We start from the raw sequence: 22,613 nt of genomic DNA, 5'->3' as shown, positions 1-22,613 counted from the left end.
TAGAGTGAGCAACTGTATGATTGCAGTAAACCAAAGACTGGAACTACTGTAAATGCTCAGCTTTGTTGAGATTCTGGAGCAGCTTTCCTCACACTCAGATGTGCTGGCTGAGTGTTAATTTGTGCTGTAATTCAGGAAGAACATCAGGAAGACATTAGGCTGTTTTAAAGTATGGTTGTACTGACAATACCAATAATTAAGCTACTGGATTTTTTCCTTAATACGTTTATTTGTTGGCTGAGTGTTAATTTGTGCTATAATTCAGAAAGAACATCAGGAAGACATTAGGCTGTTTTAAAGTATGTTGTACTGACAATACTAATAACTAAGCTACTGGATTTTTTCCTTAATGTATTTATTTGTTGAGGTTATCAGATGAAATATTAGAGCTGTTGCTCTTAGGTGTTGTAACACAATGAGATACTAGATACTTGGTTAATATTTTGGCTTTTATATCAGAGTAAACTTACAGAATAATTGGGGTGCTTTGAAGTAATATTACTAGTAAATTTGTCTGAGATTTTTTTCAGGAAAGAAGAATATTAGTTTTGGAGGATATAACCATCATATTCTTAAACCTTTAAGAAATCAGGGGTTCTAGTAACTCCACTTCAAAGAGTTGCATCTGAGATTGGCATTTATTAAGCATGCTGTGCCTGGCTACACATGAGATTGGCAGTGAGTGTGCCTCATTTTGATGGATTAGAATTGTGAGCTGTTATGCTTTTAAAAACCCTGGTTGTGTTTTAGAGTGCATTTGGGTGTGTTATGTGCATTGTATGCGTGCATACCTTTCTACATTGGATTTACTAACTTTCAGCTCTACTACCTGTTACGTTTCCAGTGGTCTGTCCTGAGGGCATTTTGGATGTTGGATAGCAAATAATTAGATGTCATTATTTGCCACATTTCTATCTGGAAGCTTAGGGGATACTGCATGACTTTATGACTTGGTTTTCCCTATACACACATATGCATGGGGCTGTTGTCCACTGCTGGATTGTTATTTCTTTTCTTTTTTTTAATTAATAATTTATTTGTTAAATCGTTTAAGAAACCAATAGCTACAAAAGATAGAAAGAGACCTAGTGGATAGAGTAAAATACCAATAAATAAACATAGGATTTACAATCATCATAAAACCTAAAATGCATTATTTTATTGTCCACTGCTGGATTGCTAATACAGTGACTTCTGTCCCAAGGGTGGACAGATGTGATTTGAAAACTCAGGGAGACTGTGGGCTCCACTGGGTGTTCTGTGAAGAGTGCTCTGGGCAGCAGAGGTGGTGTTCGTCCAGGCAGCTAGCAAGTGCCTGTTTCTACTCCTACACCAGAGCCAGGGCATTCTGAAATGGATATATCCTTCCCACGGATTCCAGAAGCAGATCTAGAAAGGGTTCTGATGTCCCTTCCTTTGGAAGCAGGAGTACCCCAGGTCTGGTCCTGGCTTGCTCTGGAGAGTACACAAGCCTGCAAGCCAGCATGGCTAGAATCACCCTGATCACAGTTTTTCCTTTTACTTCCTTTAACTTTCTTGGCTTTCACCTTCCTTTTTGGGAGCCCTTAACCTACTAGTCAGCAATCTAATGGACAGCAACATACTGTCTGGAGATTCCTTGGAACTTTCTATGATGAGGCCAGACAAGTGGTTTACTTTCTTCTAACTGCAGCATTGCACACCCTCACCTCCATGTTGTAAATTTTTCAAGAGGATTCAGCTCAACTCCCTAGCCATATGCCTCTTAGCAGCCAGAGAATTCATCATTGTTCCTTTAGGGAACGAGATTGCCTGTACACTGGCCTACCTTTGAATTCACGTAACATGGATCCTAAAGATGGTCTCTCACAGTTATGCCATCACATTTACCGGGCCCTCTCCTTGCAAGAGTGTGTCACCTCTTCCTGGTCACACAGAACCCAAACATTAGCTATAAGCTATCTTCAAGCCTCAGGCACTCTCATCCATGTGACCTCTTCAATGGTCTTAGAGGTCACATGGGTGAGAGAATCTGCGGTTCCTACTCCATATTAATAATATCCAAAAAGAATAGGGAATAGCATGCTATCTTGGACCTCTGGAACCATATCAAATACTGCATGTTCCAGATGGAAACCCTGGTATCCAGTGAGTATGTGTTCAGAAAAAAAATGCCATTAGCTTGCTAGACTTTCAGGTGGCCTATTTACATAGTCCAATCTATCCATCCCACAGGACTTTCCTCAGGTTTGAGCATCAGGGAATTTAAGGTGTTCCCATTTAGCCTGTCAGCTCCCAGAATATACATGAAGGAAATAGTAACTATCATAGTCCACTTCAAATCATAGGGAGTACATGTGTACCTCTATGTAAATAACCTGTTTCTCAGGTTCCCTTTGACTAAACAGGGAAAGAGGGATGTATGGATCATGACCCTTACAGAGGCAAGAGCATACTTCAGCCAGCCCATGCCCTACAGCACCTGGGCATCATCTCGGACACCAGAGACCTGATCTCCCTGGCACAGAAGAGAAAAGAGACCATCCAACAGCTTGTCATGTAACTCCTTCAGACCAGCTGCCTGGAAATCATGATCTTCACCAGTCTCCAGGGCTAGATGATTGCCTGCATCAGCTTAGTATTATTGGGAGTTCCTTTCCCTGAAGTAAGCGCTTCTCCCTTCGAGAACCTAATAGCCCAAATATTCAAAAAGACACTTGGAAATTCCAGTGAAGGTGAGGATATCCCTCAAGTTGTGTCTCTTGGAAAAGGAAAATGTGGCTCTCTGACCAAGTTTTGCTAATCATAGACACCAGCCTCAGGATGGGGGCTGTACTGCCCTTGATAAATAGCCCATGAAGTCTGGAAAAAGAAGAATCACAAAGCAGCATAGATCTTCTGGGACTCTATATGTGAGCAAGTTCCAGAGCCTTCTAAAAAGGTAGCAGCTCTCCCTCTTAACAGACAACATGACCACCAAAGCGTAGCAGATCAAAGCTGATGAAGAAGGCACAGTCTTGCACTGGGCAACAAACAGTAACCAAGCCCTCTACATATAGGAATTGTCCCTCTCCTCAGTTCTAGCACTGAGGGGCAGTGAAGAGTTTTTTGCCCACCTCACATCAAGATATTTTTAAGGAGGTTTTCTCTACTAAGACCACTGGCTATCTATGAATGTCCATGATCAGAACTTCGGCTAATACTACAAATATTCACCCAAGCCTTATTCAGACTCTTGTGCAAATCATCCCTGCATCATTTGACTTGGAAAATGATGTTCCTAAAGGTTATAATGTCTGTCCAGTGGAAATCAGACCCAGATGTACTCTCGGCCAAAAAGGAGTTCTGCATCATCCCGCCAGACATAATTGCTGTACGCTTAGATCCACCTCTTTAAATGGAATAAATGTGTTTCGACTGGAGCCAGGAAACAATCCTCCCTTCTGCCCTAAATCCAAGTTAGAGAAGAACTGGCACAAATTGAATGGCAGGTCATCAAGCTCTACCTTTAGAGAATAGAGGGATTCCGCATTCTCAGCAGTCTCCTAGTTTCCTTTCAACAAGCACTCCAAAGTCTTCCCAACCATCATCTCTAGGTGGATCAGGATCTACATCAAACTAGCCTGTGAAACTCAGAATAAGCCAGCCTCACAGGAAATGATAGCTCACTCCAATAAGGCTGTAGCCATCAAGCCACCCTACGCTAAGCCCCGCTAGGAGGATTAGTGTTCCACGTGTTCCTCCAGGTCTTCCTTTGTAAAGAACTGTTAATTCTTACCGTTTATCAAAAGCTTGGTTTAGCAAAAGAGTAACTGCGGAAAATAGTTCCCAGCAAGGATTTTTTCCCACCCCTTCCCCACAGATGGGCTTCTATCCCCCACTCCCACCCCAGAACACCTCTGTTTGTCACTCTTCAAAATGTCCTGACCCCAGTATAGGAAAATGGCGCATTGGACTTACCTTTTTCTATAATGGAGACAGGGTGTCCAGAACACCCAAGTATTGGGAGTGGGGGAGAGAGCGATCAGGGGACCTGACCTGCCAGTACAGGCAGTCCTCTTTTAGCTACCACAGTTGGGACCAGTAACTCAGCCATTAAGTGAAGCAGTTGCTAAGTGAAACTGCAACTGTTGTTATGATCTTACTTCAGCTTTCCTTTGCTTTACAGACCTGCAAAGATAAATTTAAGGATTGGTCACAAAGTTACTTTTTATCACCATCGTAACTGTGAACAGTCGCTAAACAAGGCAGTCTCCTAGACAAGCACTACCTGTATTCACAACTATGGAGTCTAACCTGCCTCTACCATATTCCAATTGCTTCAGGTTTTATTTATCTAAGCTTGTAAGCTGGCTTGTAATTCTGAAACTGGGAAAGAAATCTGTCTAGCCCTATCTCTGGAGTAGTGGGAGAGAGAGACCCATTTTAGAATGCCCTGTCTCCAGTATAGGGGGGGGGGAAACCTCATGATAAATCCAAAATGCAATTCTTGCTGACAATTTAAATCTAAGCACATCTACTTTGGTTTTCAGTATTTATTACAGTAAGCGGTTTTTGACAGCTCCATTTTTTAAAAGTTATTCTTTACTGGCTTTTACCCTATGGTGAGGTGGTTGTATTCATGACTGCTAATGCACCATGAATTCACCTAGATTGGCTTTTGGTGCACCGTTACCAGCATTCAGCAGCTGCCGTTAATGGAGTTCAAATGAGTGCAGATGAACGTGGTGCCACAATCCGAAGGAGCCACGAAAGTAGGCATTTCAATCAAATTTGCCAGTGTGATGATACCAATTTGGCCAGGAGGATGATTTGATTTGTCAATTGCATTTCAAATATAAACGAAATTGACATTTGCTCTAATGCTTTTGTATTCCTGTGCTGTTTGTCTGTGGCTACTGAGGATAACTCACATTTTTCTGCCTGATCGGATGTATTTCCTCTTGAACTGCTGACCACCTCAAGGGGGGTGTACAGGCCTTGTAGGGTTTCTGAATGTTGAAACTATTGCAGTAGCTCCAGCTCCTGGGGCCCCGGTGGAAGCGATGCTGGCAGTTGAGGAGTCCAGACCAGTTGACACCAAGAATCCTGAGGTAGCAGGCAAGGATTCTCAGGCTGGGACCGCTTTAGAATGTTCAGGTAGGTCTGAGGTTGAAACAGCAGGCTGGAATTGCCATGCATATGTCTGATTTAAAAATAAAGAAGAGCGTTGCAACACACCGGTGTTTCTGAAGTGCCAGCTCTGTTTAATCTGAGGCCTTAGGTTTGATTCCCTCTCTTAAACAGCAGAAATTTGAAAAACAAGTAGACTCTCTTCAGCTGGCCAGTGATGTGTTTAACCCTTTCCTCTTAGCTTTCCTAAAGCATTACTAGGTTTGCTTTCTCATTCCCGATATGTATTTTATTTGGAAAGTCAGGTGAAATGTTGCATCTTAGTAATCTTTCTAAAATGTTTCTGGTGATGGAAGCAACAATAATCCTTTCAAATTAATGTTAGACTAATGGTTGTGTACAGTCTTCCACAGAGAAATGGTTCTGCTTCCTTAGCATGAACCTTATCACTTTCTGACTGTATCCTGGGCTGTTTCTCTACCTTCTTCTAGAACCTTTTTTTTTAACTCTTATTTTGGATCGTATGTTCAGTTCTCTCCTACAGTCATGTGTTACAACTGCATCTCCAGTTTTGCCAAGATTTGATGTACAGGAATTGACATGAAGCACTAATCTTTTAATGTGACTGTTTTCCTTATTAAGTGGGCTTTTAAGCAGGAGTTAAATGTTCCTTTGCCTTCTCTCTTACATTTGCCTAATGGAAAATATTGGATTGCAGCCAGGTCAGTTCCTAGTTCATAAAACAGCCAATTATGACAGGATTGAGATTAATCCCCTCCAGTCCATGGGTTCCAGCATTTTTTTCTGGAATACTTTGAATTAAGACATGAGCTTTAAGTGCAAGCAGCAGAAAGGCATAAACTTTAAAATGGAGTAGGATTGAGTTTCACAGATTTGGTTTCCATACTGCAGACAGGATCGGTGTGGTCTGAGCACTTGCTTAATCTAGCTTTTACATCACCTTTTTGCTATATTTGCCTTGAATTCTGGATGTCATCCCAGTCCTGCTGTCAACAGCCCACTGTTCGAGTTACTACGCTAGCAAAAGGTTTTACCCAACTTACCCATTAGTCCAGATGAAGGAGTAAAAGACTCTTGATTGTATCAAAATACATTGCAAGTCCATATTGCAACATCATTTTCTCTCAGTTTTTTTCTGCCTTAGTTTGGGAAAGTCAATCCAATGTAATGTATAAACTAGAGGAAGATTTGAACCGGTCAAACCACTTAGGTTGCATGAGATTCCTTGTCCCAGGCAATCAGACAAATATATCTTCCTTCTATATGACCCCTCTGAGCTTCTGCCTCTGGCTTTCTCTAAATAGTTGACTTCATCCCAGGAGAATGGCAGGTCCTTCTAACGCAGCTATTTGCTTTTCTGAGGCATATGCAGTACATAAGAACATAGGCAGTGCCCTGTTGGATCAGACCCTGGCCCAGCTAGTCCAGCAGTCTGTTCTCACAGCGGCCAACCAGTTGCACAAGGAAGCCCACTAGTCTCTCAGCAGATGGCCTTCAGAGGCATTTACACTGCCATCAAAGCTAATAGCCCTGGATCCGTGACTTCCATGAACTGATCTGACCTGTACTCGAAGTCAGCACCACATCTTGTGATAGTGAATTCCCAAGTTTAATTATGCATTTGTCCTGATTCTTCTAGTATTCAATTTCATTGGGGGACCTCTGGTTCTAATATTTTGGGAAAGGGAAAATAGCTTTTCCTTGTCCACTTTATGAAATATTGTAAGGTTAATCAAACTGCCCTCTAAAGAGATCGTTGGAATAACTCTTAGAATCAGCAGTTGATGCTGTCCACATCAATTCAGATTGAAGGGGGCATGCTGGGGCGCCTCAAACCACACACCATGTGTTGATGCAGTGAAAATAAAAGATGAAAATTGCATCTTCTTTAAGTAGGTTTAATTCAAGTTCCATCTAAGTGTGAATAATAACGAAGTCCTTTAATTGTGAAGGTCTTATTGGTTGTCTTGATCAAGCCACAAGAATGGAGTTTTCTGGATTATTCTAGCGCCTGTTATTTTGATCTGCTGTTTAATAACTGTTGATTTTGCTCATTTAGCATCAGCCATTCCTGCTTCTTCCCCTGGTGCTACTGAAGCACCTCCAGTCTGTCCTCAGCCTCCCATTCTAGCATCAGGTATTTGTTCTTAATCTTAGCATGCGTCATCTCAAACAGGATTTTTGCAGTGTTGGATTGATGCAATTACATCAATATGGCATACAATCAGCTGGGGGTGGATAGTAGTAGTTATCACTGCACTTGAAGGCCAGGCTCCAGAACTATGTTCAAGTGCTGACCTTGGTAAGTTTAGGTTATGAAATGCTTGGGTTCATATATTAAATGGTTTGCCTGAAGTGTGGTTGCATCACATTGATACAGTATGATTTGACTTGCTTGAGGCTTTTGCTGTAAGCATCTCTGCAATAAACTTCATTTAAGGGCACACAGAGGTTTCCCTCATTAAAATAGATGGCAAACCAGTTTTCCCAATTTCATTCCTGTAGCCAACTGGAGTATGATCCTTTGGTATTACAGATGGAATCTCTACTGGTCTATGGAGCAAATTGCCAAACAAGACATTCCAGTGCACCACAGAGGACGGGATGCTTCAAGTTTAAAATGCAGCAACTTGTTTCCTGAACTAGCAGCTTTGCCATCTTGAAATGAGGGAGGGAGAAAGAAAAGATTATTAGTTTAAAGGACTTAAAGGAGAAATAGATGTTTGGATAACATAGTTGGATTTATGGTAAGACTCACTTGGCCAATAGTAATAACTACAGATAGTTCTCACTTAATGACCGCAGTTGGGCCTGGCAGCATGGTTGTTAAGTGAAACATGTGACTGCACCCGACTTACAACTTGCGCATTTCTGCTGTGGTCATTAAGCGAATCACCCACAGTAGTTAAGTGTGACATCACATGAACACGACTTGCAACTTACTGCTAGCTTCCCTATTGACTTTGCTTGTTGGAAGCCAGCTGTGAAGGTCACAAATGGCAGTCATGGGATGCTGCGACCATTGTAAATGTGTGCCAGTTGCAAAATGCCTGAATCATGATCACATGACTGTGGGGATCCTGCAACAGCCATAAGTTCGAGGGTTGGTTGTAAATCTTCTGTTTCAGCACCATCGTAAGTTTGAACAGATGCTGAATGGGGCAGTTGTTAACCGAAGGACCACCTATCATGTGGTGGCTTGGCCAGCTATTTGGCAGCATTAGCTGACCTAGTCTGATCTCAAAAAGCTAAGTAGGGTTGGGTGGGAGATCATGGGAAATGGCTAGAATGAGAAAATAATACCTTGGAAAAAAGGAGTGGAAAACTATTTCTGTATTGTTGCCAAGAATTACATGGATATGTCCATAAAATCACTAGGACATGAGTTTAGGAAATGAGTTCAACTCAAAGACTATACTTTTGCCTTTCAAGTGGCTTAATTCTGCATGCATCCTCATGGGAAATGTTGACTCTTTCTGAAGCATTGTGGGTGCAAAGACATAATTTTGTTTTATTAATCAAATGTGTATGCTGCCAAATTCTCTAGACTTTTAGGCAGCTTAGAACACACTAAAGTACAATAACGTTCTACATAATGAATAAAGAGTAACACAGTACAGTACACAAGAGCAAACCAATGATATAATGGCTAAAAATAAATAAGTATCCAAGTAAAGATGCTCAGGAGTGGGGAACAATTTGATATTTTTGGCAGCAGTTGTAATCATTTCTCCCCTACAAGTAACAGCACTTCCATGTGGGAGGCTTTATAGATAACTTGTTTTTTCTTCCTCCATGTTCTTTTTCCAATGCTGATTTACTTTTTCTCCTTTAGCAGCTGTTTCCAGCTCCTCTATTAATAACAGTGTCCACCCTTCCTCTTCATGCCATGATGCTAACTCTCCCCTTGCTGGCGTCTGTCCTTTTACTACCCCACCGGAACTGGTTCCTTCTGTCTCTTCAGTGCTAGCCACTCCTGGTGCTGCCTTGTCTTCTGCTGACTCAGTTATGTTGCCTCAGACCCTTTCTCCCTTGAAACCACCAGTTTTGGCTGATACAGTACCTGTTGATTCATCCCCATCTCCGAGCATTTCTTTAGAGCCTGTAGCTTCTCCCCCAGTCCCAGTAATCTCCTCTGAATCTCTTACTTCTGCTTCATCACCATCCCCTATAAGCTCAGTAGGGACAACTTCTGCAGCCTCAGTTTCTCCAATTCCATCATCTCCTTCTGTCCCAGCTCCTTTCATTCTCCCAGTTGCTCCTGTTTCTCCTTCTATGGCTACAGCTCCCATTGTTGCCTCTGTTACTGCTGAAGTGCCAGGTCCTGCCACTCTGGCCTCACCTTCTACTACCACTCCTTCCCCCCTAAATTCTGCAAGTGCTCCTGCCTTTTCACCAGCACTTTCTGTCCTTAACACGGCAACCCCTGCTCTTGGTCCAGTGGCTGACGCTTCATCCTCTATTCCCTCTCATCAGTCAGTTTCTTCCATACCCACATCTCTTCCTCCTCTTCCTGACTCCATGACCACTCAAAGTCCCATCATTTCTCCAATGCCTGTATCAATTCCTGTATACCCTGCAGGGTCACCTACAGAATCTGTTTGTCATCCTGTGACTCCTTTGGCACCTATTTCCAACTCTGAGATCCCCGCTTCCTTCCCTAAAGTTTCTGGGGCTGATCCTTTGTCTCTAGTAGAGCTTGCTCCTGCAGTACAACCTGTAAAGTCTATTTCCAGTCCTGAATCCAATCTCATGGCCCCAGCAAGGCCTGCTTCTACACCATTGTTACCTGAAGGTCCTCCTGGCAAACTTATTGCACCTGTTTCCGGTCTTCTACCACCTGTGAAATTGGCTTCTGCTCCTGCAGCCCCAGAATTATGCCCTGTGTCTGGTCCACTATCTCTTTCTTCCCAGCCAGAGACTCCTGTTTTGGCACCTGTTTCCAACTCTGTGACTACTTCTCTAGACAAAGCAGTGCCAGCTTCTAAACAAGTGGCCCCTGCGAAATCCCCTGTGAAACCTCCTCCTCCTCCTTCAGAATGTGCTGCTAGTCCTATAGCCACAGCAGGTCCAATAATGAAGCCCGCTTCTGAGTCTGTATCCCCTTCTGGAGTCCCAGTAGGCCTTGTTTCTAGTTTTGTGCCACTTTCTTCAGAGCCAGAGAGTCCTTTTTCAACTCCTATTTCTGGCTCTACTTCTCTAGGCACGGCAGTGTCTAAACCTAAAGAACTGGGTACAGTACTTTCCTCTGTGAAACCTGCTTCCCCTTCAGAACCTGTTTCTGATGTGTCCTCAACAGGTTCTGTTCCTCTACCTCCAGTGCCCCCCATGAAATCTACTTCTTCAGTGCCTCTCCCTGAGCCCATCGTCACTTCTGCAACACCAGCAGCACTTATCTCTGCCCCACTGCTACCTGAAGGGCACCCTGTGAAAACTGTTTCTAGTCCTGTGGCTCCTACAAGACCCCCTGTGGAACCTGCTTCCCTTTCAGCATCTGTTTCTAGTCCAATAATCCCTCCCACTGGCCCTTCACCCACTGTTTCCACGGTGGGTCCATCTGTTTTGGAACTAGCTCCTGCTCCTTCAGTATCTGCTTCTGGGTGTGTAATTCCAGGGGTACCTGTTTCCCAACCTTCAGCTGTTTCCGGCCCCGTGGCTGCAGTAGAGTCTGCTCTTGTCTCATTGGCACCTGCTGTGAAATCATTTCCAACTTCTGAACTTGCTTCTGGCTCTTTGGCTATGACAGAGCCTGTTTCTAGTCCTGTAACATCTGCTGCCCATACTCCTGCACCTGTTTCTGGATCTACCACCCTTCCTGTGGCCTCAGCAGGGGTTACTCCTAGCTCATTGGTACCTGCCTCCCATCCAGCAGCAGCTGCTCAGGAACCTCTTTCTGAATATCAGGCATCACCTATGGTTGTAGCAGAGACTGCTTCTACTCCAGTGACACCTGCTGCTGCTGCCCCCACAACTTTTCCTGTGGGCCCAGCAATGCCAGTTTCTCACCCTGCACCCTCTACAGTGCCTTCTGTGGTGTCTGCACCAGTGACCCTTCCTGGAACCCCTGCTGCTTCTGTTAAACAATTTGCCTCTCCTGACCCAGTAGCCTCTGTCATCCCTCCTCCTGGCATTGCAGCTCTGTCTTCCCCATTGGCTTCTCCCATTTCATCTGCAGCAGTGTTTTCTGTTCCAGTGACACTTAGTTCTGTCTCTAGCCCCAAATTGCCAGCTGTCCCTGTTAGTTCCACTATCTCAGCCTTGGACATGACCCAGGTTTCCATTTCAGCTGGCGATGTGATGCCTTCCCAGAAAATGGCACCTTTGCCTCTTGCACCTGCCGATCTCTCTGTTTCTATTCCTCCTGTTGCAAGCAGTCTCACTCAGCCTGCTTCTCCTGCACCCTCCCCTTCTACCCCTGTGAAAAAGCTAGATCCTTCCTCTGTGCTTCCCAAGCCATCCCCAGTTGCACCTGGTTTAGCACCTGAAGTGACTCCCAGCCCTATCTCTACTACCCTTGAAGACGATGAGCTGCCACCTTTGATCCCTCCAGAGGCACATGTTGAGGAGTCACCCCTGCAACCAGTCCTGGTGGACTTCTCTCCTAAACCAGCTGTGCCCCTTGCTGAGGTTCCAGCAACTGCTCCTTTACCTCCTCCTCCTGCCAAACAGCCTTCCCCGAAGAATGACAAGGGTATTTGCCTCTTCAGTTTGCTGTGTGCATGGATATCAAAGGCCACTCACGGAATACTAACTTAGCTACACAGGCAGGGTGTGTGAATTCCCTCTGCTTTAACTGTTAGACTAGAAAAACACCATTTAGAATTTAAGATTCACTAAGTCAAAATAAATCTAGGTTAAGCTGTCATAGTTGAACTCATTGTGCACACTGTGACTCATGATTTATGTATAAGAATATATGCTACTAATGAGAGAGTTGAATCACTGAGCATGATGTGTGTGTTTTAATAGAGGATGTGGCATAAGCCTTGCCTGAGCTATTTCTGGAAGAGAACTAACCTAGAAACTGTAATCCGAGCACTTACTGTCCTTTCAGCCTGCTTTCTTTATTTCTAGCATTTTGCTTGTGGTTGCAGATGGGTAGTCCTCACTTAACGACCACAATGGGACTGGAAATTGGTTGCTGAGCAGTGCGGTCATTAAGTGAGTCACCACATGACCAGATCCGATTTTATGACCATTTTTACGACAGCCATTAAGCAAATCCAGCTTCCCCAATGGACCTTCTTTTTCCTAGGAACTGGCAAAAAAAGGTCTCAAATTGCGATCACGTGACCACAGGATGCTGCAACTGGTTGTAAATGTGAGCCGACTGCCAAGTGCCCAAATTGCAATCACTTGGCCACGGGGGTGATGTGATGGTCTTAAGTGTGAGTACAGGTCATAAAGCACCTTTTCCAAGGCTGTCATAACTTCAGACTGTCATTAAATGAGTGGTCATTAAGCAAGGACTACCTGTATCTAGTAGATGTTGTTAATTGCAGTTGCATTTAATGAAATGTTCTGTGTAACGAGGTAATATTTTACCCTCATTCTAGAAGGAGAGTTTGTGATGTAATGTTAATGTCCCTCTCCAGTTTATTGTGCAGTGTCTGTATTTGCAACTGCATTTGGAAGGTGTGTGGGTGTGTATGAATGAAGCTCTCTATGACATACTTCTATATACTGTACATTAAATTTGGGTGTCTGCCAGAGAGTAGAAATGAGCAGTCTAGTGTTTCTGTCCAGTTACTAGTCACTTAGATGTAGTCTCATGCATGTGCAGTTTGAGGGAGAGGTGTCAGGATTTTGCATCAGCTGGATTAATGTATTATTAGCGAGACAGACAGGGACGTCAGTTGTGCTTGTTCCAGAAAAACTGTGCCCTAGATATGCTTTCTTGACAGTAGTCACATATGTTCCCTTCTTGCATTGCAATCACACCAATGTTACAGCAGGCAGGCATGTGAGCTAGCAGTCCACTGAAACCTGCATCCAGAGATGGCAGTCATGTGGTGGTGGGGAGGATTGTCTTGTGATTATCTCTCCGAAAGACGCAAAGACAAGCTATGATACAGGAAGTACTTTTTAAACTTATGCCTTTCTATTACTTTATAAGTGAGGGATTGTTTAGTGTGCACTTAGTCCTTGCAAACATCTTTCTCACATTTGGTTGTTTTAAAACCTTGGGAATGTGCCATGAACTTGAGCAGTCTTTCTTTATCTTTCTCTCTCTTGCTCAGCATCCTTTGTTCCATGATGCAGGATTACTAGTTTGACAAAAAAATTTAAACCATGCTTCTGGTTCACATATTATACAAAACAATAATGTTATTTCCTTTGGCTTACCATGTTTGTACCCAGCTGCTTCAGGCCACTATGAACAATAACTCATAATTAAAACATGGATTAGTGTGGTTCTGAATCCACTTTGAAGCAGTCTTAATTAGTGCTAGCTATTGTTTACCCTGTGTAGACATCATGTTAAACCTTAGCTCTCACAAATTGTGAAAGGGAACAGAATCCGCATAAAATGGGGAAAGGTGTTCAGATCCATAGCATATTCCTAGTCTCCAGTCATGGGCTAAATTATGCTGGAATGAAACTGCTATGTTCTGTCTTTAAAAAATACTATTCAAATCAGATGACATCCTAATCCTGAGAATGTGATCAAAACTTTGCTCTGAGGAAACTTGTTCTTCCTGGGAACCCGTGATTTAGACTAGCCTTGATTGAACAAACATAAACCACCTGTCATATTGCCACATAAGTTAAACCACTATTACATTAAATCCCTGCCATTTCAGAATTTTGTTGTCTGTAAATTAATTTTTTTCTGCGTCTGTTGAGAATGTTGGGAATATATTCCTTTACTACCAGATATTTCTGAAGTTTGTTGGCTTGTAATTATTTTTTAACAACATTGGCACAATAAAAGAATGAAAGTTTCTGACCAAGCAGCAAAGCTCAGCATGTTTTGCCTGGGCCTGCCTGCCACTCCCAAGATAGGCCAAGTTGAATTATGCATGTTGATTTCTGTAGGTTCTGGGACGGAATCCGACAGTGATGAATCAGTGCCAGAACTTGAAGAACAGGACTCCACGCAGGCCACTACACAGCAGGCACAGGTGAGAAATGGAAAGAAGAACACCATGCACTATATTTAATGTGCTTGGGCAGGGCTGTAAAACATTGAAGTCTTGAAGTAAGTATATTTAAACTTCAAAAATCTCACACAGCAATAGTAAATACATAATTTAGAGCAGCGAAGATCTGACACCACAATATTCAAGACATCATTTACAACTGGTGATCACAACTTGAGATCTAGACTGCATATGACCACCACTCCCTAAATCCTGGAATGTAGCCCTGGCACCCTCCAGAAATTGCCACCATATTGTAATTTTTATCACGATAGAAGGAGAAAAATATTGAATACATAAGGAGATGATACTGTTAACCATGACACAAGTGCAGTTGTGCTTCTAGCTGAGGGTAAACATTGATCCCCTACTTCAGCAATAGATGTTCATAGATATCCTGGTCAGATGGGAGGTGGCCATCTTTGATGGACCCCTAGCTGCTGAGATGCTGACGCTTTCTGCTACTTTTTAAAAATACTGTGAAATATAAAGCGAATTGCATAGCTACCCAGTCAGGATCAACAATATCACCAGCAGGTTTGGGAAATGCTTACTCATTCTACATCTCCATTCTTCTCACAGTTTACCTCCTGCCCTAGCATGATGATGGGTATTATGAAAAGTGAGCCATGAACAGCCCAGTGAAGCATCTGAGTTTTTGTCCTGGACCTCCCTAGCTTTTGTTGTACCCATCCCCCAACATTGCACTCAAAGGCATAGCCCTCAAAGGCGATGTGCAGCCCTCGGTTTAAAAAAAAGTTGAGCACCCTGATTTGCAACATTAGTTTTGCACATCAGTGTACATTCCAACTTGTGCCTTGGTTATAAGATGATTTTTCATCCATGTCCTTGTGTATACCAGATAGAGAAATGGTAGATATGATGCATATGGTATCTGAAATTGGTATACTACAATTTCCAAACATAAAACTAGGGGGAAAATATCCTGTAAATGTAATACATTTTGAAAAGGGGGTTGCTTACCTTTTGAATTTTCTGCAAGGTAGATAGTTAATAAAGTAATAGTAAAATAATAAAGCAGGAGGAAGTATAATATGATGAAATATCTGCATTCCTTGGGTCACAACTAGCATGGAGCAAAGATTATGGGGTTTACAATCCAAAACATCCAGAGTTTGGATATACTTGCGATAAATCATGCTAAGAACAGAACATTCAGGAGTTAGAGAAGCTACAGTAGATGCTCATTTACATTTTCAGAATTAAACTGAGCAGTTTCTTGAATCAGTTTCTGCAAGATACATTTTTTTCCAAAATACAGAGGGCCAGCTCTTGCTGAGAGACTTCTGCGGGTTTTTCATCATGCCCTGCTTCCTTTCCCTTCCATTCACTTTTTCCTTGTTTTGCTTTGTTTAACATTTGACCTGAAGAAGAGAGTTTGAATGTTGTAATTGTAGAGCTAAATAAGGAATTTCCCTGCTGTGGATTGTAATGTTTGTTATCCTATCTCTGACCATCACTCAGTTTCACTAAGAATGTTTCTCTTCTGAAGGGCACACAGGAGAAATTCCAAAGTCAGGGGACAGTAACTACTAAAAATGCTTCTCCACAGATCATTGTGATCCTGAGTTGGTACAAAAATAACATTTGAGTGTCCCCGTTCGGTATTTGAAGTCATGCAAGAAGATGGGAGTAATTAAGCAAGCTGGGAGCTGTCTGGCAAAACTCTGGCCCTGTATTTTAAATGTGCATATTGCAGTTCTGTTTTTCTTGATTGCTACAGTTTTTAAATAGGCCTGTATGTGGTGTTCTTGGCAGCTTGCAGCAGCAGCTGAGATAGATGAAGAACCAGTTAGCAAAGCAAAACAGAGCCGGAGTGAAAAGAAAGCACGAAAGGTAAGACCAATTTAACAATTCCTGGTGGCTTGCTTGATTCAGCCAGCAAAAGTCATCGTCCTTGAATCTTTAATCAAGTGAACATACCACTTAGGGTTGTCTTGCAACACCTGTTCTACTGCAACCAGCAAAAGTTTGATTTGATTTTTTGTTGCTGTTTTTGCAAGTCATTTCTTACAGCACATCCTCATTTTGCAAAAGCTGTTGAAGGAAAGAGAGGGCGTAGGGAAAGTTAACAAAGTCAGAAATGAACCCGTTCCTTTTTTTTCTTTCCACAAAGATCCTGCTTGTCCTACTGGGAAATGTAGGGTATGGAGATAAGCTTTTACAGTCAACTTGTCAAAAATCCTGAAACTGCATAATATCACAGAAAAGAATATATTGGAATAAATATTTGGGTCTGATGAGCCTGTTGGCTTCCCATCAGAGATGTTTTTGTGTCCAGAGAAGTTTTACTCTAAGAAGAGTCAAGCTCTGTTCTGTTCGCTGTTCCAGAAGTGCAGTCATTGTTTTACAGAAGAAGCCGAAGAAGAGATAACCCATAGTTGACAGCATCATTGGCACAGACTTGAAACTCCGGGTTGGGTTTTGCGGGGGGTGCCACTTCCCTTTCAGAAAAAGATTGCATAGGTTGTTCTACGTTCATCAAATAGAAAGAATGTGTCTTGCATTACATAGGCCATCTTATAGCCCTTGTGACCTCCAGATTGGACTACTGCAACGCACCCTACGTGGGGCTGCCCTTGAGCAGCATTCGGAAGCTTCAAGTGGTATAGAATGCAGTGGCGCGGGCAGCTAATGGCGTGGGTTGTTTTGTTTTGTTTTGTTTTGTTTTGTTTTGTTTTGTTTTGTTTTGTTTTGTTTTGTTTTGTTTTGTTTTGTTTTGTTTTTTGACGCATGTGACACCACTGCTCCGTGAGCTGCATTGGCTTCTGAGCACAATTCAAGGTGCTGGTAGTTTATCTATCTATCTATCTATCTATCTATCTATCTATCTATCTATCTATCTATCTATCTATCTAATTTATCCCCGCCCATCTCCTCCTGTCGGAGGCCTCTGGGCGGTTTACAACAAGTGATTAAAACCATCACAATAATACAAAAAATAAAATACAGTAAAAATACTATAAATAGAAATAAAAAATAAAAAATCCAAGCGATTAAACATCTAAAACAGTCCAAGTGTGGGAGGAGTGGTCTATAACAACCATCCCCATGTAACTCTATTCCCCTCTCCACCCCAAGCGAGGCAGCAGAGCCAGGTCTTCAGACTCTGCCAAAAGGCCAGGAGCGATGGGGCCAATCTCACCCCCGGGGGCAGCATGGTCCACAGGGCGGGAGCTACTGCGGAGAAGGCCCACTTCCTGGACCCCGCCAGATGAAATTCTTTTACAGACGGGGTCCGTAGCATGTCCTCTCTGCACGATCGGGTGGGACGGGTTGATGTAATGGGGAAGAGGCGGTCCCTCAGGTAACCTGGTCCCATGCCATGTAGGGCTTTAAAGGTGATAACCAACACCTTGAATTGGACCCGGAAGCAAACTGGTACCCAATGCAGCTCGCGCAGCAGTGGTGTTACATGTGCCCTTCTGGGGGCACCAAAAACAGCTCGCGCAGCTGCATTCTGGACCAGCTGAAGCTTCCGGATACTTTTCAAGGGTAGCCCCATGTAGAGCGCATTGCAATAGTCTATATGAGAGATAACAAGGGCATGAGTGACTGTTCGAAGGGCCTCCTGGTCCAGGAAGGGGCGTAACTGGTCCACAGCACGTAGCTGCACAAAGGCTCTCCTGGCCACGGCTGCCACCTGCTCTTCGAGCAGGAGCCGTGAGTCCAGGAGGACCCCCAAGTTACGCACCGGGTCTGGGGCAGTGCAACCCCATCCAGAACCAGAGATGTTAATGTCCCGGATAGTTACCTTTAAAGCCATAACCTGGGACTTGGCTACTTATGGGGCCGTCTTTCCCCAATTGTTTCTACCCATCCCACCCGGTCTGAAGGAGGGGCATGCTCCAGGTGCCATCAACCAAGGAGTGTTGGCTGGTGGGGCCCAGGTGGAGGGCCTTTTTTGCCAGGGTGCCTGCTGTGTGCAACAGTGCTCCCCCTGAGATTGGGTTAGCTTTGACCCTGTTGGCCTTTTGCAAGGCCCTTGGTTTTCTGCCCAGGCCTGGGACCCCAGGAGTGTGATAGAGCCTATCTCTTGGCTTTGTTGATGGTTATTTTATGAAGCTCAGCTGCCATGTGTTTTTATTTTTATGTTAGTAGTTTGTTTTTATCCGTTTTATTGTAAGCCGCCCAGAGTCGTGTATGTGAGATAGGCGGCTATGTAAGTCAAATAAATAATAAAATAAGATACTTGGTGCGATTTTGCCATGAATTAGACTTTTTCCCACATGGAGAAAGGAATTCTGAAAACTGGGTCACCCACTATAGAAAAGGAACCTTCACGGTAAGTCCAGTGTTCTGATCTCACTATGCTCACTTCTGCAATGCATTTACTAGTCTAGCTCAGGTGCTTGGTATTTAACCTTTCCCCCCAAACAATTATGTTTTGTTTTTAAGGCAATGTCCAAACTTGGCCTTCGTCAGGTCACAGGTGTAACCAGAGTTACCATCAGGAAATCCAAAAACATTCTCTTTGTCATCACCAAGCCAGATGTATATAAAAGTCCTGCATCAGATACCTATATAGTATTTGGAGAAGCAAAGGTAAGTTGAATTTAGAGAATCCCCAGCAAGGGAATCTTAACCATTTATTTTTGCAACAGTCAGTAGATTTGCTACCAGTTAGAACTTCGGGCTTACAATTCAAACAAAGAACGCTCTGCAGAACTTCCCTGAACGTGGTTTGTTTCGTGGGGAGAGATTAAAATTTTCATGAAAGGCAAGAGTTCTTTCTAAAGCTGCAGCACCTGTCGTAGTAGTATTTGTAAAGTTCTCTGGTCTGCTTTCTTTGCTTACCGTTAATCTGGTCAGTTGTAAATTAACTGACTGGTTTTTTTTTTCCCCCTCATCCATTTCTACCAGATTGAAGATCTCTCTCAGCAAGCACAGCTGGCTGCTGCTGAGAAATTCAAAGTGCAAGGAGAAGCTATTTCAAACATTCAGGAAAACACACAGACTCCTACTGTACAAGAAGAAAGCGAAGAGGAGGAGGTAAGCTTTGCTCTTACAAATGTGTGAGCTGGACCTTCCAGGAAGCTTAAGGCATGCAGCTAGTAGGCTCTGCTAAATCTGTGCTGCTGATCTTGTCTGCTTGAGACATGTACGGTCAGAAGGACCTCCCTGCAGATATAAAGTTACTTACTGGGGCTTAGCCTAGTATCAGGCTAGAAAGAGGTGTAAAACTGAAATGGCACTGAGAAGTACAGCCTAGTACTGAGCCTAGTACTGCTTTGTATCCTGTTTATGTCTGCTGGCCAGCCTGTGCTGATCTCTGTCATCTCTTGTAAACATCCAGTTTCCTTTATGTCCCTAGGTCTACAACAGGCAGGTGGTATATTTCATTCGAGGTTTCTGTCATGGTTACGTCATGATAGTATCTCAAAATACAGTGTACGTGTACCTCTGGTTCCTGCAACCAGGGGGGTGCCATGCCCCTGGCTCCTTGCCAGTTTCTCAACATGCTTCTTGAATTTTCAAAAAACATTTTCTTCTGTTTAAGCAGCAGGGAGAGAGAAACCGAACCTGTTTACTGATGAATATCTCCTTCAGTATCTCCCTCCCAGCAATTGTATGAAGCACTGTATCTTTTTTAAAAAAACAGAGCCAGTTGTTATCTCTAGTTTCAGGTAGTAATTGACTGGAGAGTGACAGGTTCAGTGGGTGAATTTTCAGTACAGGCATCCATTTCTTAGCGATCTTGCATGTCATGCATAATCCCTAATAACTATAATTGTGCTTGGGCTTCTTCTCTTGTGGAACAAGCTGCCATTCACTGAGCTGCCTGACATGTAGATAACAGCTTGTATGCTACCAGCTATGTGATTGCCCTGATCACTGCAGTGCACATAGGCCTCTTCTCTGCCATTGGTAGCAGATGCCTAGGATGGCCTGGCCTGTAGCAAGGCCCAGACCAGGAAGTGCTTTGGAATTTTGAGCATGTATAGATAGCACACTCACTGTAATAACACTCTGTAATAACCCTTTTTTCTCTTAGAATCAAACAATGCACTCTTATGTATGTGATAGCACAGAATTCATTCTACCCAAGCTGTTGCGTTTTGTTCATTACATTGTTTATATTTGGAGTTCCTAGATGTATGTGATATAATGGTTCTCCATTTCGTTCTCATAGTTACTTTGTTTTCCCTGGATTTTATAACAAGCTCTCCATTTTGGTTTGTTTTTCTCCTTTCCCCGTGTCAGGAAAGCCCATCATTCAGTGCTGCTCATGAGATAAAAAATGGAAACAGATGAGTCTTTTAAGTTCACCAAAATGTCTGTAGCAATCCATAGGGTTTCATTAGGCAATCTTTTTTGCATCTTAGGAAGTCCTTATAGTTACTGTGAACAGGCAAGTATTACAGAGTCCTCTTTGGTAGAGCATCTCTTCTTTCCTGATTGACAGGAAAACTTGACAGATGCCTTGAGAGATTATCCATCTTTTCCTTCCAGGTTGACGAGACTGGCGTTGAGGTGAAAGACATCGAGTTAGTTATGTCCCAAGCAAATGTTTCCCGGGCTAAAGCCGTTCGTGCCCTGAAGAATAACAGTAACGATATCGTAAATGCAATTATGGTAAGTGCCTAATTGAGAGCCATATGTGACTAGGCTGCTGTACCCCAAAATCTAGAGAATAGTTGGGAGAATTGACCATGGGCATTTTAAATGGTTATCTCACTTGACTAACCAACTCATTGGCAAGAATAATGCTCTGTTTTTATTTAGTATGTTTGAGTAACAAGGGAAAAGGATGTCAAGATGCCGTATTAGGTTAACTGCTATAGATTAACTTTACAGTGAAGCAGAGAAGTGTCTTGTAGGAGAAACTCCCATTTCCAGTGTGGAGAGAGTAGTCCAGTTAAACCTCTTTAAGCTTCTAATACAAATACAGCAATATTGTTTCCTTGGGGGCTACATGAATGCATTAGTGCTCAATGTTATATCCTAGGCAACTCTTCAGGAGCTAGGCACTGTATCTTTGCCTGTGCCTTTATCACAGCTACAATTGCACCCTTGCTGTTCCTTGACCTCACAGACAGTCATAACAATAGCCCTCAAGGTCACCTGGCTGTGCTGGGTAGCTAAACAATTTGCTATGAACATTCCCATCCCACCACCTAAGGGAACAAACAAAAAGATTGTTTCTAATACGCTCTTTTCTGTTTCTTTCCAGGAATTGACGATGTAGCCATCCAGAAAGGACTTTTTGGTGTTACAGAGAAGAGTAAATTGCATCTGAATTGAATATTTGTACTATTTCTATCAGTTAATAAAAGTTGTGGTTTAAAAGATTTTACATATCTTTGCTTTCCACAACATGTTAGAATCCTCCAATTGGAAAAAATAGTAGTGGTTAATGATTCTGGTTTGAATTCATTATTTGCTGGAAAGATTCTACTAATCCCTTGAAAATTCACTGGGGTGCCAAAGAACTGGCTTGATGTGAATCATTTTTGTATAGATGCAAGTTCAATCATAGAAACAGTGGTTGTGTCCGCAGCGTTGCTATTAATGTTCTCACTTAAAAGCAGACTCAGTAGAGAAATTTTGTCTGTTTCAGCGATCCACGAGAAGCTTTTGCTAGTTTCTGTGGTTGCAATTGGTCTTAAGTAATGCTGATTCATAATTTGGACTCTTTCCATTGTTTGTCCCTGTTGATTAATACATATTTGAAGTACCTAAAATGCAAACCGAACAATAGCTATCGTTATAGCATTTCATTAGAAATTCAGCAAATAGCACTATTATGTGCGAATGCTACCTACTTTGTTTATGCAGAACCAGTTTGTGAAGAGAGAAGTTGTAAGAGAACCAAAAAATAAATCCTGCAGAAAAGCGGGTAGGAGATACGCTCTTAAGCAGTCAGGTTGCATCTTCGCTATATTGCTGCTGATTTTACAAATAACTAAAATTTAATCAGTATAATTGTTCAGTGAATATGAGAACATAAGATAGCTTATCTTTCCTCATGCTGAGGAAGCAGGAAGTTACATCTTCACTTGTTTTCCTATCTTGAATATTTCTTTATCATACATTGGTTTGAGCGGTCATACAAAAAATTAAATTTCAGTGAGAAAAACTAGATTTTGTCACCTCTATGAATAAACCTGCATAATTTTATCATTTTACACTCTTTTTGGAGGGCTAAGGGATATGCCCTCTTTTTACTCACTGGAAAATAATTCAACTAACTGCACATATGTTTCAGGCACATTGAAAATGCAGCAATAAAGAATAGGAAAAAAAGAATAGAAAAAAACCTTTAATATAAACAGACATTCATAGAAAAAATTGAGGTTCTCAAGAAAGTGAATTGTGCATAGAGTATGGCATTTG

The 22,613-nt window shown here is 42.6% G+C and overlaps 1 protein-coding gene across 10 annotated transcripts in view; it reads left to right on the top strand.

Moving 5' to 3' along the window:
• NACA (nascent polypeptide associated complex subunit alpha) overlaps positions 1-21,569 on the top strand; it is a 94,196-nt gene extending 72,627 nt beyond the window's left edge. For 2 of the 10 annotated variants that reach the window (XM_063293726.1, XM_063293724.1), the window contains exons 3-11: positions 4,993-5,118; positions 7,172-7,249; positions 8,948-11,803; positions 14,152-14,237; positions 16,035-16,112; positions 18,675-18,821; positions 19,140-19,268; positions 20,730-20,852; positions 21,451-21,569. In XM_063293726.1, the coding sequence (XP_063149796.1) occupies positions 4,993-5,118; positions 7,172-7,249; positions 8,948-11,803; positions 14,152-14,237; positions 16,035-16,112; positions 18,675-18,821; positions 19,140-19,268; positions 20,730-20,852; positions 21,451-21,465 (3,638 nt within the window). In that variant the 3' untranslated portion in view covers positions 21,466-21,569. The remainder of the gene's footprint in view (positions 1-4,992; positions 5,119-7,171; positions 7,250-8,947; positions 11,804-14,151; positions 14,238-16,034; positions 16,113-18,674; positions 18,822-19,139; positions 19,269-20,729; positions 20,853-21,450) is intronic. The other 8 variants (XM_063293730.1, XM_063293727.1, XM_063293734.1 and 5 more) reach the window with 6 other exon arrangements.
• Positions 21,570-22,613: the final 1,044 nt, after the last annotated feature.

Source organism: Candoia aspera, chromosome 2, assembly GCF_035149785.1.
Source record: "Candoia aspera isolate rCanAsp1 chromosome 2, rCanAsp1.hap2, whole genome shotgun sequence".
NCBI lineage: Eukaryota > Metazoa > Chordata > Lepidosauria > Squamata > Boidae > Candoia > Candoia aspera.
Note: the sequence above shows the minus strand (reverse complement) of the source record. Positions and strands in the feature narration are given on the sequence as shown.